Genomic DNA, 17,283 nt, shown 5'->3' with positions numbered 1-17,283 from the left:
AGTGTGGTGTAAGCAGTCTCTTTAGTAGACCTGTTGCACCTTTGAAGAGTTCTGCCAATGAATCACAGTATTTGGTTTGCTCTACTCACAACATTATTTGTGTGATCATTCCAGTTTAGATTATTTGTAACTGTAATCGCTAAGTATTTAGTTGAATTTACAGTCTTCAGATGTGTGTGACTTACCGTGTAATTGAAATTTAGTGGATTTCTTTTAGTACTCATGTGAGTAACTTCACATTTTTCTTTATTCAGGGTCACAGGGTCAATTGGCACTTTTTGTATAATAAATCATTTTGCAATTCGTTTTGGTCATCTGATGACTTTACAAGACGTTAAATGACAGCATCATCTGTGCAAAAAATCTTAAGATGGCTACTCAGATTGTCTCCTATGGCATTAATGTATATCAGGCCAATAGAGAGCCTGTAACACTTCCTTGGGGAACATCGGATATATTTCCGTTAGACTCAATGACTTTCCATCTATTACTACGAACTGTGACCTTTCTGACAGAAAATCACGAGTCCATTCGCACACTGAGGCGATATCCCATAGGTACGCAGTTTGGTTAGGAGACACTAGTGAGGAACGGTGTTGAAAGTATTCTAGAAATCTAAAAATATGGACTCAATTTGACATCCCCTGTTGATGGCACTCATTACTTCATGAGTATAAAGAGCTAGTTGTGTTTCACAAGAACAGTGTTATCTGAATCCGTGCTATCTGTCAGTAAATCGTTTTCTTCGAGGTAATTAATAATGTTCGAACACAGTATATGTTCCAAAATAATACTGCAAACCAACGTTACTGATACGGGCCTGTAATTCAGTGGATTAGTCCTATTTCCCTTTTTGGGTATTTGTGTGAATTGAGCAATTTTCCAGTCTTAGGTACGGAACTTTCTGTGAGTGAGCTATTGTATATAATTGCTAAATATGGAGCTATTATATCGGCATACTCTGAAAGGAACCTGATGGTATACAATCTGGACCGGAGGCCTTGCCTTTATTAAGTGATTTAAGCTGCTGTGCTACACTGAGGATATCTACTTCTATGTTTCTGATCTTGGCAGTTGTTTTTGATTGGAATTCAGGAATATTTACGTAGTCTTCTTTCGTGAAGGAGTTTCGGAAAACAATGTTTAATAACTGTGCTTTAGTGGCACTGTCATCAGTAACTTCACAGTTGTTATCACTCAGTGAAGGTATTGACTGCATGTTGCCACTGGTGTGCTTTATGTATGACCAGAATCTCTTTGGGTTTTCTGCCAGATTCTGAGACAGTGTTTCATTGTGGAAATTATTAAAAGCATCTTGCATTGAAATATGTGCTATATTTCGAACTTCTGTTAAATTTTGCCAATCATGGGAATTTTGCGTTCTTTTAAATTTGGCATGCTTTTTTTCGTTGCTTCCGCAACAGCAATCTAACCTGTTTTGTGTACCATGGGGGATCAGTACCATGACTTATTAATTTATGTGATGTATATATAAACAAAGATTATGTGGCTTACCAAATGAAAGTCCTGGCATATACGTCTGCTTGGGTCTGTGTATGTGTGGATGGATATGTGTGTGTGTGTGTGCGCGAGTGTATACCTGTCCTTTTTTCCCCCTAAGGTAAGTCTTTCCGCTCCCGGGATTGGAATGACTCCTTAGCCTCTCCCTTAAAACCCACATCCTTTCGTCTTTCCCTCTCCTTCCCTCTTTCCTGATGAGGCAACAGTTTGTTGCGAAAGCTTGAATTTTGTGTGTATGTTTGTGTTCGTTTGTGTCTCTGTCGACCTGCCAGCACTTTCATTTGGTAAGTCACATCATCTTTGTTTTTAGATATATTTTTCCTACGTGGAATGTTTCCCTCTATATATATATATATATATATATATATATATATATATATATCAATTGCCTTCGATTTTTCTCTCTCTCTCTCTCTCTCTCTCTCTCTCTCTCTCTCTGTGTGTGTGTGTGTGTGTGTGTGTGTGTGTGTGTGTGTGTGTGTGTGTGTGTCTGTGAAATCATTCCACATCTTTTCTATGCTTAAATGACCAGATCAATAGGTGTGGTGACTGTCTCCTAAAAAGGCATTAAGAGCATTTTTATCAGCTTTTTTAAATAGATGGACTTCGCGTTTCTTTTGATGGTTGTAGGTGTTATGGTATTCAGCCTATCAGCAACTGTCTTGTGTTCACTAATCCCTGTATTTGACATGATACTCCCTATTTGACCAGAATTATTTGTTGTTAAGAGGTCAAGTATGCTTTTGCAACCATTTACTCTTCGAGTGGACTCATGAACTGTTGATTTGTTCAAAATCATTTTCTGAGAAAGCATTCAATACAATTTTGGATGACGTTTTGTGTCAGCCGCTGGCTTTAAATGTAAAAAAATTTCCAGCATATCAAGGGTAGATTAAATTGTACAAGTGTGGTACCTATTTGAAATGAGACTCAAGTTTTCTTTGAACTGTTCAGCAAATATATCTTCTGAGTCGGGGGTTGGTAAAATGATCCAGTTAATAGTTTATTCCGATTGTATAGTACAACCTCTACCCATATTATTTCATAGGAACTATCTACTTCAATTTCACTACAAGGTAAACTACTTCTGACAGCAATAAATACTCCACCACCAAGTGTATTTAATCTATTCTTTCTGAAACCTGTTAGGTTGTTTGGAAAAATTTCAGCTGAACTTATTTCCAGCTTTAGCCAGCTTTCTGTTCCTATAACTATTTGAGTTTCAGTGCTTTCTGTTAGGGCTTGGAGCTCTGGCTCTTTCCCAACACAGCTGCGACAATTTACAACTACAATACACATCGTTTCTACAATTACCTTACTGTGTTTTACCTGCCCCCTTTCTGTGGTTTCTTGAGGCCCTCTAATCTTAAAAGCCACCTAGTCCCTTCCACACAGCCTCAGCTACCCGTGTAGCTGCTTCCTGTGTAGTGGGCTCCTGATTTATGAAGTGGAACTCGGAAACCCACCACCCGATGGTGCAAGTCAAGGAATCTGCAGCCTACACAGTCACAGAACCGCCTGAGCCTCTGATTCAGACCCTCCTCTCGGCTCTGCACCAAAGGACCCCACTTGGTTCTGTCGACGATGTTGCAGACGGTGAACTCCGCCTTAATCTCGCAAGCAGGACTGACAGTCTTTACCATTTCCACTAACTGCCCAAAACCAGAGAGGATCTCCTCCAATCCAAAGCGACACACTTCATTGGTACCGACATGGGCCACCACCTGCAGTTGCCTACACCCTGTAGTCTTCATGCAATCCGGAAGCACCCTTTCCACATCCGGAATGACTCCCCCCATTATGCACACGGAGTGCACAATGGCTTCCTTCCCCTCCTTGGCAGCCATGTTCCCTAGGCCCCCATTACGCGCCTAATGTTGGAGCTCCCAACTACCAACAAACCCACCCTCTGTGACTGTCGAGACCTTGCGGGCCGAGAAGCTTCCTTTGGAACAGGTTGGGCGACTGTATCCGGGTCAGAGACTTCGTCAACCACAGATAACGCCCAAAACCTGTTCGCCAAACAAACTGAGGAGGCCCTACGATCAGCCCCTTGGAAAGTCTTTCACTGCTTGACAGACTTTGGAATGATTCCCATTCAACCACGGGTGAGGGATCAACCTCAGTGGAGGCAGTACCCTGGGCAGCCACAGCAGCGGACCAATCAGGGGACGTGTGGGACGTGGTCCCTCACATCCTCACGTCCAACCCCTCCGCAGTGGCAGCAGCCTCAAGCAGTGTGACGGGAGCCAACACAACCTGGAGGTGTGAGCAATGGGTGAACGCTTCAGCTCGCATCTGTACTTAGCAATCACAGTTCCTATACATTACGGAAGTCGCTCCTGTTTGAAGCTCGTAAAAATATGTAATAAAAGAACGGTGTGCTCGCCTTATTAGCAGCAGGAATTCACAGTGCACTCTTACAGATGGTCTAACTGACACTGAGCTGTTCTAACCAAAACAACAAAAGCCTGCACGATGTGAGGGTCGATAGCAACAGCGGTACTCCACGCTACACTGTTATTAAAATAAAAGCTTGTGCCTGGTAAGCACTCAAACATGCAAGAAATTATTAAAATAAACTAGTAACTACACAGATAACTGAAAATAAGTAGCTCCTGTTTGAAGCTCGTAAAAATATGTAATAAACAAACTGTGTACTTGCCTTATTAATAGCAGGAACTTGCAATGCACTCTCACTGACAGTCTAACTGACACTGAGCCTCCAAATACACCTGCCTGGAGGTAAGTGTTTAAAATTCCTCTTCAGTATATTGTCATGTTGCTACCAGAATCTAGTCCAGATCCAAAAGCAGGGCCATCAGTGTATTAAAACACTTAGCACTGAAAGTAGTTTTAATACAAACTTCAGCTTACCACCAAAACAGAACTCAACTCCTGGACAGAGAGTGATGCTGTTCGTGTAGATCCCAAATATTCCAAATTATGCAAACATAAGAGATTCAGAGAACCTTCCAGAGTTGATAACTACTAAATCACAAATTATTGAGAATGGTCAGATTTTAACTGGCGACTGGCAGCACACCAGCTAGCAATGCTAACCAATACTCCACCCTGCGCGCAGCACAGCTCACTCCATTGCTTTCTCTCCTGGATGCACAGTGACCTGCTCTTTTAGAATTCCACATTGCTTTGACTATGATACACTGGACCTAGATCTTGTTGTTGGTTGGGAGGACTAGCAGATCCTTGCTTTTTGATCTTGTTGTCGTATCATCTTCATTATGACAAGTGTTGGAGGCAGCCCCTCCCATCAAAGCTTAACGATCCTTGAGCGAGTCGTCAATTCCCTTGAACAAGAAGGCCACATTATCAGTCTGTGCCTCAGGACTGTTAGCAGAGTTTCATAAGGAGGACAAGGACAGCATCTCTGTGCTATTGTCGTCGTATTATTGAAGGGTTATAGTCCTTGACTTTGTATGTGATGTCCAATAAGTGGTCTGAAGTAGTGCTTTAATTACTCTTCAGGTAGTCCCATTTTCTGCACAGGCCTAAAATCCGTACCGAGTCGTCCTCCGCACTGTAATTCACCAACAGAGACATCCAGGGTCTCTGTGGAGCCCAACTGACTTGCTTCCTCAGTCCGGATGATGTGTTTCGTGGAGTCATGTTGAGTGTCAGTTGCTTGTAACAGGAACAGTGTACACATCATTGTTCTTGTCCTCTCAACCATTGAGCACAAAGAGTGGTGTGTTGTTAGTGACTGTCATAAGGGGCATTAACGGATCCCTATTTCACTGTTCGACGTAGACATACATCAAGAGCATACCTGTCAGTTTCTTATTAAAGAGTTCTGTGAGACCATTTGTATGCGAGTGGTGCGTAGTTATCTTGTAGGCAATGTTGCAACATGAAATTATTGGTGATACTAGCTTTTACTGGAATATTTTTCCACTATCAGACACCATTGTACAGGGTGCTCCATGGTTCAGAATGATGTCTTCTACAAGAAACCTTGCAATTTCCAGGGCTTCGGCCATTGGCAATGGCTTTTTTGACAGCTTAGCAGTTGAGGTAGTAAGTGCAGACTATCGTCCACAGATTTCAGTTCATGGACTTCAGGAACATCCCTAATAGGTTGAAGCCAGTCCTTTGCAATAGCACTCCTATAGGTGGAATTGATATCAGATTCTCTAGTGGTAATTGAAGCACTTGCTCGCATACCTCACAGTAGCTCACGTTGTGTTCAATAGATTAATAGAGACATGGCCAGTGACACCTGCATCTGACTCTTTCTAGGGTCTTCGTGAAGCCCAGGTGACCAGATGTTAGTGCATCGTGGAAATACTTCAGGATAGTTAGCTTTGGATGGGCTGGGAAGACAGGTAACTGTTTCCACCCTATTGGATTATAGTGTGTCGTATGTAATGTTCTGTTCGTTGATCAGAAATCTCTTCAGGCCGATTCCTCCTCCATTAAGGCTTCTGTGGTTTTGGGGAGTGCTTGAACTTCCCTGTGGTTGGCACCAGCGTTGTTTAATGCGGTGTTGACTCAGACTTCATCTACACTGCTGTGTTCCATCAAAGGATTCTTCAAAAGGTATTCGGCGTCCTTGTGTTTGTTTTGTATACCACTGTGATGTCGTACACCTGAAGGCTCAAATGTCCCATCTTGCCAGTCAACATGATGGATCCTTCAGGGTAGTCTGGCAGCATAATGCTGGTTTTTCCCAACAGTGAATGGATTGCCAAATAAAGTAAGTCAGAACTTGTTGATGTCCCAATTAATTGCAAAGCACATTTTCTCGGTAGAGTGTTGTTTATCTCAGTCTTGGAGAGTGCCCTGGAAGCATAAGCTATCACCTTTCCAGCACCTTACTGAATTTGATTTTGCACTAGCACTGCATCCAACCCATAACCGCTAGTGTCATTATGACTGTCTGTTTTGGCATTCTCATCATATAATGCTAGGACTGGAGAAGTTGTTAACACCTTCTTAAGGACCAGTAAAGATATTTCTTTGTGGTTGGTCCAGAAAAATTTGGTGTCTCCCTGCAGTAATTCTTAAGGCTACGGGCATCAGTACAGAAGTCTTGTATGAATCACCAGTAATGCGAGCACAATCTGAAAAATCTTGTCACGTCATGAATGTGCGAAGGAGTTGGAAAATCTATGACTGCTCCTATTTTCTGTGGATTGGGACTAACTACATATTTATTTCTGGGTGATGAAGAAGCATTTTGTAGGATTAAGGTGGGGGCCTATGGTCTGAACATAGTTCAGTGTGGTTTTTGGGAGGCTTAGATTTTCTTCAAGTGTCTCCAAAAAAACCACAATGTCATCAAGATAACAGATATATTGTCCATATAAGGTATCAAAAGCCAGTTGCGCATAGTAAGCTCGAAGGTGGCTGGAGCATTACACAGTCTAAATGGCTTAATTTTGAAACTGAGACCATTGGTTGTTACGAAGGCAGTCGTTTCCTGGTGAGCCTCATCATCCTTAATTTGCCAATAGCCTTTCAGCATGTCCGTAGTTGAGAAATTCTTTGGTCTTTCAGGCAGTCGGAGGTGTCACAATAAAAACTGCACTGTCTACAGGAGAAGCAGAGCATGATTGTTAGTCAGTGACAGTAAGCTGTTCTTATGCATGCACATTGAGGGGTGAGCTATGGCTGCTCATAAAAATTAGTGATCACAAGTTCTCTTTGACTGCCTGCAGTGATTGTGATCGTCATTAGTATGTAGTTTCCTTTTATAAGCCTTTGTAACTTTTTGGAACCAACAGTAGCTTTACAGTTTAACTGAATCTTGATTGGCAACTGGTGCTCATGTCATTGATGACAGCAGAATTATGTTGTCATCAGTGGCAAATGAATGTCCAGAGTACTCTGTTCTGTGCTAGTTGAAACAGCTTCATCAAGCTGAAGCTCTGATCTTCCATTGCCCATGACTGCTTGCGATGCCTGAGAATAACATTATGGCTACATTCTGACAAGTTCAAAAGCTTGGATTCTTCATTTGCGACCTTCAGTACAATCACTTTCATATCACAGGACATGAGTGTTCTTAAGATGGCAGTGATAAGCATTTGACGTACAAGAAAAAGAAGCACCTGAGCTCACTGGTACCCAGACAGGTTGGCCATTGATGCGATTTCCGAGCATCTGGGTAATTGTTGCCTGCTGAGGATTTTCATATGTGGCGGCCTGACCTCTATAGATAGTCACTTTGCTTAGTTTCCCTTCAGTCAGCAGTTAGGCAAGTGGCCGATACTTCTATACAGCAATGGGCAGTGGCTACAGTGTGTTGGGGAGCGATCTCATCCAGGGTAAGACAAGTTTCGTCCCACATGTTGACTCCAATTGTATGCAGTTCACTGGACCAAATAGGACGGTTGTGATAATTGATGTGTAGTGGCACAATAGTCATTAGACACTCATCGTCTTTCTCTGCTATACCAAACAGTGTGTCCACAGTGGAAACACGACAGCATGCTGTCCTCCATCCTCTAGATATGTACTCTTCTGCTGGGTATTACACTTGATGGAAGAATTGGAAAAAAAATGGTTCAAATGGCTCTGAGCACTATGGGACTCAACTGCTGAGGTCATTAGTCCCCTAGAACTTAGAACTAGTTAAACCTAACTAACCTAAGGACATCACAAACATCCATGCCCGAGGCAGGATTCGAACCTGCGACCGTAAGGGTCTTGCGGTTCCAGACTGCAGCGCCTTTAACCGCACGGCCACTTCGGCCGGCGGAAGAATTGAACAATTGTTTGTATTTGAATTGGTCAATGCTAAGTTGTCACTACACAGTTGCAGCATAAGACCGAGTCAGCCACGTATATTCTTTTTTGATGCATTCAACTTGCTGGGTTCGTGCTTGGCTACCTCGTGGCCTCAGCCTTTGCAGCACTTTCTCCCTTCCGTGCTGCATGTCTATCCTCTTGCTATTCTTTTTCCCCTCCCTTGGGGAACATGTCTGGGGTATTGTTGGGAATGTTCTGCATTCTGTTGCTGACCTGCGAACACTCTCAACTTTCTTTTTGGCTCCTTTTTTCCTTTGTTTCCCTTCTCCCCCCGTTCCTCCGCTTCGGTGTTTGAGGATCCTCTTTTTCTTCTTGCTCCCTGTGCACACCTGATGGTCCGCCCACACGTCTGACGTGTAAAAGGTGACTGGGTAATGTGTAATTCCCAGCCCCGGGTTGACAGGCAGGTGCGCCCCCTTACGTAGGGGCCCCCCAGTTGGAAGGAGCACGCCATCGGAGACACTGGCAATCATGGGGAATTTCCTCATGATTAGTCACACATTCTCTCCATCAGCGTCGCCGAAACGAAAACTTAATGAGTCTATTGATTTGAAGACCCTTCCCGCTGCACCACAGTTCCTTGTTGTATCACATACTGAAGATGGTCAGTCCTTCATTATGGTCAATCCGTTTATTATTCAGGAAGGTGTTGATGCCATTGCGGGCCCGGGGAAATCCTGCTCTCACTTATGGAATGGCACTTGGCTTTTGGAGACGGCTTCTGATACTCAAGCACAACTACTTCTTGCTACCTCGCTTCTCCACGGCTACCTTGTTCGTGTCGAGGCACATAGAACTTTGAATTCTTCCCATGGTATAGTTTACAGTGGGCTGCTTGGCGGTCTAACCGAGGCTGAAATACAATCGTACCTCTCCAGTCAATGTGTCATTGCGGTTCACCGTGTCATGTAAAAGGTCAGTTCTTCCTTGGTGTCCACCCGCAATCTTTTCCTCACCTTTGATAGGGTGGTGCTACTGTCCAAGATTAAAGCAGGCTACGAAATCGTCACAGTCTGGCCGTACATTCCGAATCCGATGCGCTGTTACCAGTGTCATTTGTCCAATCACACTAGAACATCTTGTTGACACCCGGCCAAATGCGTAACCTGTGGCAGGGATGCACACGAGAGTGAATGTCTGCCTCCTCCCTGCAATGGCGGCGATGCCGCCTCCTCCCGGGATTGTCCCATGTATCTCAACGAGTGGGCTGTTAAAGAGATTCGGGTAAAGGAAAAAGTGCCTTACCTAGTAGCTGGCAAGTTACTGGCTAGCCGTAAACCCTGTGTTCTCCTGTCTGTTACCCCTCGCTCCATGGAGGACATGGCTACACAGATATGTGACCTCAAATTTGACTCCGAGGTTGTGAAGTCGCCCATGTCAAGGTAGCATCACCGTCCCCCTGTCCTGCTGTGCAACAAATTGTCAAACTCTCGCCTCATGAGGTGAAGCTACCCACTACACAACTGGCAGGCAGGAAAGGCCAGGGGTACTCGCAGAAAGACTTCCTCTGTCCCTCCAGCCAACCAACACCCAAGTCTTCCTCTAAGCAGAAGGGCTCGAACAATTCCGCTAAAGACAAATGGTCTTCCCCTTCACCAACTCGAAGATCCTGCTCAATGGCGTCGTCATGTGGTCACTTAGCCTGGCTGGTCTCTGTCTCGCCGGTGCACACCACCAACCATTTTTCGATGTTAGACTCCACCGACTGACCACACAAGCATGCCGATGCTTGTGTGGACCCCATGGAGCAGGGTCCTCCTGCTTCTGTGCCCTGCAGTAGTGACTCTCCACTGGCTGTCCTTCGACGGACACTGGGCTGACACTCCTACATCTCTTCCTCCTCGTGACTGTCCTCCAGTGGAGCGTTCGCTGCCTTCGGTCCCACAACGAGGATTTACGGCTGCTTCTAGCATCGCAGCATCCCCTTGTACTTCGCCTTCAGGAAATGAAATTGTGCCCTGAGGCCCGCTTTGAGCTTCTACATTACTTACCGATTCGTTTTGACCTTCCCCCTGAGGTCGGCATCCCATCTCATGGGGGTGTCATGCTGCTTATATGGGATGACCTTCATAGTCAACCCATCTCCCTGACTACCAGTCTTCAAGCTGTTGCCGTTTGCCTCTTCCTTCCCCACCCGACTTTCACCCTCTGTACCGTTTATGTACCACTGTCCTTTGATGTCACCAGGGCTGGCTTTTCACCTTATTGGGCAGCTACCTCCACCATTTTTGCTACTCGGTGACTTTAACGCGTATCATCCCTTTTGGGGTTTTCCCAGGGCCTGCCAGGGAGGTGCCGTCTTGGCCGACATTCTTAACCAACTCGACCTCTTCTGCCTTAACACTGGTGCACCCATTTTCTTTTCTGACTCCTTGCACACCTGCCCAGTTAGCCCATCATCTTGAGTGGTCCGTTCTTTCTGACGCCTACTCGAGCGACCACTTCCCATGTGCTGTTCGTCTTCTGACTCCTACCCCATCCACATGCATGCCCAAATGGCAGCTTACTGACTGGCAGCTTTACTCCTTCTGGCAATCTTCGCAGAACAAGATTTCCTCAGTTGTGATGACCAGGTGAACTATCACACAAACATTATCCTTACTGCTGCAGAACGTTCCTTTCCTCACACTTCCTCTTTACCACATCGTGTCCCAGTCCCTTGGTGGACTGAGGCGTGCCGCAACGCAGTTTGCGCACGGAGACGTGCTCTCCGCGTTTTTAACTGCCACCCTACGTGGGAAAACTGCATTCATTTTAAACAGATGCGTGCAAAGTGTCGTCGAGTTCTTCGGAATAGCAAAAGAACTAGTTGGATTTCGTTCACTAGTTCTTTTACCATTTCCACACCTTCCTCAGTTGTGTGGGCCAACCTCCGACGGCTCTCTGGAACCAAGATCCATTCCCCCATTTCCAGCCTGACAGGAGGTGCTGCTGTCATCGTGGATCCTGTTGCTATCTCCAACACCTTGGGCCGCCCTCTTCCAACTATCACCTTGCCTTTATCCATAGGAAACGAGTGGAAGAGGCTCGGGTGATACCCTTCTCTTCTCCCAATTGTGAGTGCTACAATGCTGCCTTCACTATGAGGGAGCTAGCTAATGCTCTCAGTTCATCCTGGTCCTGCGCCCCAGGGCCGGACGCTGTCCACATTCAGATGTTGCAGCACCTCTCTCTTGCGGGCAAGCACTTTCTGCTAAACACGTACAACCTCATCTGGGCTGAGGGCACATTTTCTGAATGCTGGCATGAAGCCACAGTCATACCCATACCTAAGCCCGCTAAGGACAAAACCCTTCCTCCCAGCTACCGCCCCATCTCTCTTACCGGCTGCGTTTGCTAGGTGATGGGACGTATGATTCCTACCTGGCTGGTGTGGTGGATCGAATCTCGCCATTTACTCACGAATGCATAGTGTGGATTTAGATCGCAGCATTCTGCAGTTGATCATCTCGTTACTTTGTCCACCCATGTCATGAATGGTTTTCTGCAGAAATCCCAGACTGTGGCAGTGTGACGTGTATGACCTCGGTTGTTTTTTTGCACCCTAAAACAAAATGCACAAGCACACACACAAAACGTGCGCACTCTGTCTATAGGGCATTCAATTTATGCATGAATAAGCTGTTATGATGACAGTTCATGTTCTCACACATTATGTTAAACAATTTGTTTTTCTGGGTTGTGGTAAAGCGCCAGACTACAAATCCAAAGGTCTCAGGTTCGATCCCCAGTCAGTCCTAGGGTTTTTTATCTGTCACTTACTACTTCTTTCCCCACTGGCAAGTTTCATTAACATGAAAAATGCCAAGTTTCACCGTGAATCGGAATCGAAGTTAAACTGAAGGTCCCCTGGGTAAGTCAGTTCAGGGGTCAGGGGGAGGCAACTTCGTACCACATCCAACAGAATTGTGCCTAGTAAAGCACTCTGGTATTCAAGACAATCTTTGGACAGATGGCAGCTCCCCCTTTTTTCTTTTTATTTATTTATTTCTTTATTAAGTCTAGAATTGTTGCTTGCTTTATTTTCCACAATAACTAATTTTTTTTTCGTGGTATGTGCTTATCGACCATGATTAAAGTATTGTCCATTGTTTGATAAATAACGTTCTGAATTTTATGCTTCTCTCCTGACGGTAGTAATTATTTTCATATGCCTGAATTGCACAGAACATAAACAGTGTGGTGCACTTAGGATATATTTCCATACTGCATTAGATATATGAATTTTTGTTTCGGGATTTAAGGCAAATAAACACACAAGTTCATACAGTCTAAACTTGGTTATAAGAAAGTCAGGAAAACACTAAACATCAGCATTTTAATAATTATTGCACTATTCATTTCCCTCCAATACTAAGTTTGTAGACTAAAATGAATGTTTACTGAAATTAATATTATTTAATCCAGAAACAAAATCTGGATAACTGATACAGAATTGTGTTGCAACATGGCACACTGCATTATTTTGGCATTGTGGTGTTATATCTTTTCTTTGTACGCAGGCTATGTATGAAAGTGAAGGAGTACTTTTTCTTCTTGATGAAAAGGACACTGTACAAGCTTACGAAGCAGAAGGAAGTGGTACGGAAACAGAATCACAATATGAAAGAGGCATGCGGGCTCTTTCTTCACTTGGGCGTGTTCAGCAAGTGGAAGCTATTGAAGGTAGGGTACCGAGAAGACAAATTCTCAATTGTATAATGTTTTTAGACGTAAGCATCTGTCTGCCCCAGTGTCTCCCTCTATCTTTAGTCTCTTCCTCTGCTGTATCCTTGAATTTCATTGTGTATAAAGTTGTAGATTTAATAAATTGATATTACGGTAAATTTAAAGTCCCTTTGACATTATTATTGTGACTGTGGTAGTTGAAATTATGAGGCATGAGAACAATTTGCTTTCTCCACAACCTTGTCACTGTCCGGCAGCTTAATCTGCGAACCTGGAAGTCTGAGGGAATTAGTAACTATTACATGATAAAGAGAAAACTTCATTTACTTTTCCTTTCAATTTTTGTTTGAACACTGTAGAGTTCAGATTGACAATCGACACTCATGTATGCCCTTTTTGTACGCTAAAACGTAACAAGCCACAGTAATAATTACTCATATTATGCTTCCTCAAAATGGCAGCTGAACTTATTACAAGAAACATCTATCTCCTACAAATAATTAACCAGAACTAATCTCTGGTAACATCCACATCTTCAAACAAAGAAAGGCAATTGCCAATTGCTCAGTCAGTGTTAAATTAACGCCCATCGCTGCCTTGCTAAGAATCGCAAAGGGCAGCGTATTAAAATATATTGTAATAAGATTACTTTTCTTACATTGAAGTCTTGAGATGTTACACAATCATTCATTCATATATCCATAATAGATACCGTCAGGAAAGGAACCATCAGGGATATGAATCCGCTCAAGAAATGTACACTGAAAATATATACTTCTTATGCAGGCAGCATGAATCAGCAGTTGATCACTCTAATAATCAGGCAATTTGTCAGTAGTGTGTTGAATATGGTCCTGTATACTTATCTTGAATGTGAGCTCATTGAATAAACAGTCTTCAAAATACAGTATCTTACACAGACAAATGAAAAAGCTAGATAGGATCATGACTTCTTCCAAGGAAAATGTGCTCAGAACCTTATAAAAATACAGTCTATGTGAAAATTATTTTCTTGACTCTTTCATGGTGCTTGTGTATGTGATATGTGTTTGTGTATAACATAATTCATGTACAACATGTTTTTGTTGTTAGCAGAAAATACATAAGGGACATTCTGGGACATAATTTAAATATCCCAGGCAAACTCCTGTACAGCCACAAGGAGCTCGCAACTATTTTCTGAGTATGTCATTGGCAAACACTGTAGCTTGCGAGGGGAAATAAATGCAGAGTCAGATTTACTTGAAATGATTTTGGCTCATCTGTTATCTAGAGGCCAATTGCACACAGCTGCACAGCAGTTCCCTTTTTAAAAATGAGAAGTTCTTAATATTATTTGAAGCCTTTGTAATGGCAATACAAACCGATATAGCTGGTGTTGATTTTCTATCCAGAGTTGATGTTATAGAATCAGCTGTGCAATGTAAGGAATTGGTTTTAAATTCAGTAGTGTATTCACTAAAATGCAGCTCTCTTGCAGCAGCACTAGTTTTCCTGGCAACACTTGAAAACACTTCCCTATAAAAATTTTAAAAGTTCCTCCATGGCTTCACAGGAAGAATAATTCCAAGTTGCAATGTGAATTGCACTTGCAAAATACTTTAAGGATCAATGCTTCTCTGCACTGCCATTTGATTCCCAGAAATTATATAAAACACGAAACTTTATAATCTGGCATTCTGAAGAGAGCTCCTCATCCTTACTAGTCTAAACACAAATTTCAGGCTTACTATACCCCCACCCACTGCTATTCTCTTCTCCCTACTATACACCACTCAAAGTGACTTGCATTGCATTAAAAATTCTGCAACTTTTGAACCGATCAGCCAACATTAATAAGAAGAGTTTTATGAAAAAGATATCCAAATGAATTGCTTCTCATAAAACATTACGTTAAAAGTTGTGTCATTTTCGACGTGTTAATAACTGTACCTGAATTAGTCATTTTCTCTGTTATTCAGTCGCAGAGTTTAGCTGAAGTAGTAAACATACTTAATTTTAAGGGTTCAGTATTATGTATTTCTCATATTATTTTCATACCATTACATTAACATATATATTCTATTTCTAACCTAAGATATAAGTAATCTTCACCGTTTTGACACCAAGTAAGAATGTGGGAATCGGGAAATAAGTTGACTAAGTTTTACATGAAAAAAGAGACAGCATTGGTCGTATATTTTTACTATTGCAGAATCGATTTTCTGTCACTGAGTGACCATCTTCAGTGCTAGAAGTTAAAAAATTTTTCACATTACGATCAGAGAGTACAACATAGAAAATCACAATTACATCTGTATATGAACATTACACTTGTTAGAAACAAACCTATATTGTATAACTTAAATTGGGATGCACTGTTGACACTATGCATTACGGCGATCACATAGACTGAGGTCGCTGTTTACCTGCACTTGTTCAGCAGACCTCGGTGTGACGGGGCTTGACACGCCCTCTATGTGACATGTGTCACGTGAAGACATAGTATTATTGGTTTTGCGAATTATTAACACTAAATAACTCTTGTACTTTTGTGAATGGTGTAGTAATTCAAATTTAAAATGTACGTACAACACATAGCAGATGGAGAATATCTAAAATACATTGGCATATTGTTTTTTATAAACTATGAAACATAAAATAGATCGATGATAAGTTATTAGAGTGCAGAACATGTAAAAAGCAAAAGACAATGCCAAAGAATAATAAATGAACAACATAAAAAGAGGCGCAACACACGTCTTTCTTAAAAAACGTAACACCCACCATCTGGCGTGGGAAGTCAAAAGTACAACGTTCGTAATTTAGGTAACAAACGTTAATATCAAGGAGTCAATATATAAAAATAATAACATTAATACCAAGGAGTCAAATATATTAAAAATAATCACATTACGAAACTGCCGTTACTTAATAATTAAATTAAAACGCCGTGCAAATGTAAGGTGCGAACAAGTAGTATACATCAATCATCGAGAATCCAACATGAGGAAGGACAAGTAACAGTGTCACTTATACCAAAATGTACATCGTACTTTAGAGAAATTAAACATAGACTATGTACGATATCCAGCACTTATTCAAATAGCAAAAGAATTGTTAACCTACATTAAAAATAATTACGTAAAGTGATAACCGGTTTGTATTACTTTGTGTCAACGCCTACGAGATGTCGACTGTCGTAAAATTATGTTCAGTAGGCGTCCATAAGTTCTGTAAATTACAGAACAAACAAGAAAGAAGCATCTTTTAAAAACCGAAATTAGTAATGTTATTAAAACAAACTAAAAACATGTGTGTCAATGTGTTGAGACAGTTGAAATAGCGACCATTATACGTGTTCTCGTAGCGACTATGACTGAGGCGTTGTATATAAGGGATAACAAGCAGCTGACTATGAAATGCAAATTGTGATAAATGACCACAAGTTGACTTTATTTCATAGTAAATCGGAGAAGCATTCCCAAAAATGTGTGCTTCTCGATATCGTTTGCTCGTTGAGCAGCGTGATATCTGGAGCTTTATTATGACAAAAGATCTCCATCTATTCCATAAGGTCGAGAAGGCGACCTTTTTTACCCTTGTGCAACAATTTCAATTGCGATGTCAAATCTGGAGTTGTATGACCAGTTGCTACCAGATGGGCTGCGAAATTCGATTTTTCAGCAATATCTTTCCTCTCAAGTGCTACGTGCTCACGGAACCTTGTTTCTAATTTTCGTCCTGTTTGCCCTATGTAACCTGCATTACACGCGGCACACATAAGTTTGTAAACACCTGATTCATGTAAGACTTTGCGTTCATGAATGTTATTCCTTAAAAGCACGCCCAGTCTGTTCGCCGTCGAGAAACCTACATTAATATTTCTCTTCTTGAATACACTGGCAATTTTATTGCTAATGGGACCATAGAAAGGCAATGTGATAAATTTTTGATTTTTAGTTTCGCTTATCTCATTCCGCCTTAAATTGTCTTTACTATATTTTTTGGATGTCATCTCATAAATGTTCATGACATATTTCAACGGGTAATTATTATTTCTTGCAATTTGTTTAACTATGTTTAACTCTTTCTCATGGTTTTCCTTAGATAATGGTAATCGGAACATACGATGAAATGCAAAGTGGAAAAACGCTTTTTTGTGTTGGTCTGGGTGTTGTGAACGATAATCCAAGATGATATCTGTGAATGTTGATTTTCTGTAAATGTCAAATGTATGTTTTCCATTTTCCCTTCCAATGGTTAGGTCTAAAAAATTAATGACTCCATTCTGTTCTTTTTCAACTGTGAAAGCAATTTTGTTGTGTAAGCTATTAAATG

General features: G+C 42.0%; 1 protein-coding gene and 1 long non-coding RNA gene across 2 annotated transcripts in view; one reads left to right on the top strand and one right to left on the bottom strand.

The window, feature by feature from the left end:
• The window catches only part of LOC126194850 (putative E3 ubiquitin-protein ligase UBR7), a 97,181-nt gene that overhangs the window by 61,992 nt on the left and 17,906 nt on the right, over positions 1-17,283 (top strand). Inside the window, exon 7 of the mRNA XM_049933197.1 lies at positions 12,798-12,960. Coding sequence (XP_049789154.1) covers positions 12,798-12,960 — 163 coding nt within the window. The remainder of the gene's footprint in view (positions 1-12,797; positions 12,961-17,283) is intronic.
• On the bottom strand, positions 15,142-15,940 carry LOC126194856 (uncharacterized). Its single transcript, XR_007538516.1, has 3 exons — positions 15,855-15,940; positions 15,292-15,418; positions 15,142-15,193 (listed from the first exon to the last, which is right to left on the bottom strand). It is a non-coding gene; the product is annotated as an uncharacterized LOC126194856 (long non-coding RNA).

This window comes from Schistocerca nitens, chromosome 7, assembly GCF_023898315.1.
Source record: "Schistocerca nitens isolate TAMUIC-IGC-003100 chromosome 7, iqSchNite1.1, whole genome shotgun sequence".
Taxonomy (NCBI): Eukaryota; Metazoa; Arthropoda; class Insecta; order Orthoptera; family Acrididae; genus Schistocerca; species Schistocerca nitens.
The sequence above is the reverse complement of the archived record's forward strand: the minus strand, read 5'-3'. Positions and strand labels throughout refer to the sequence as shown.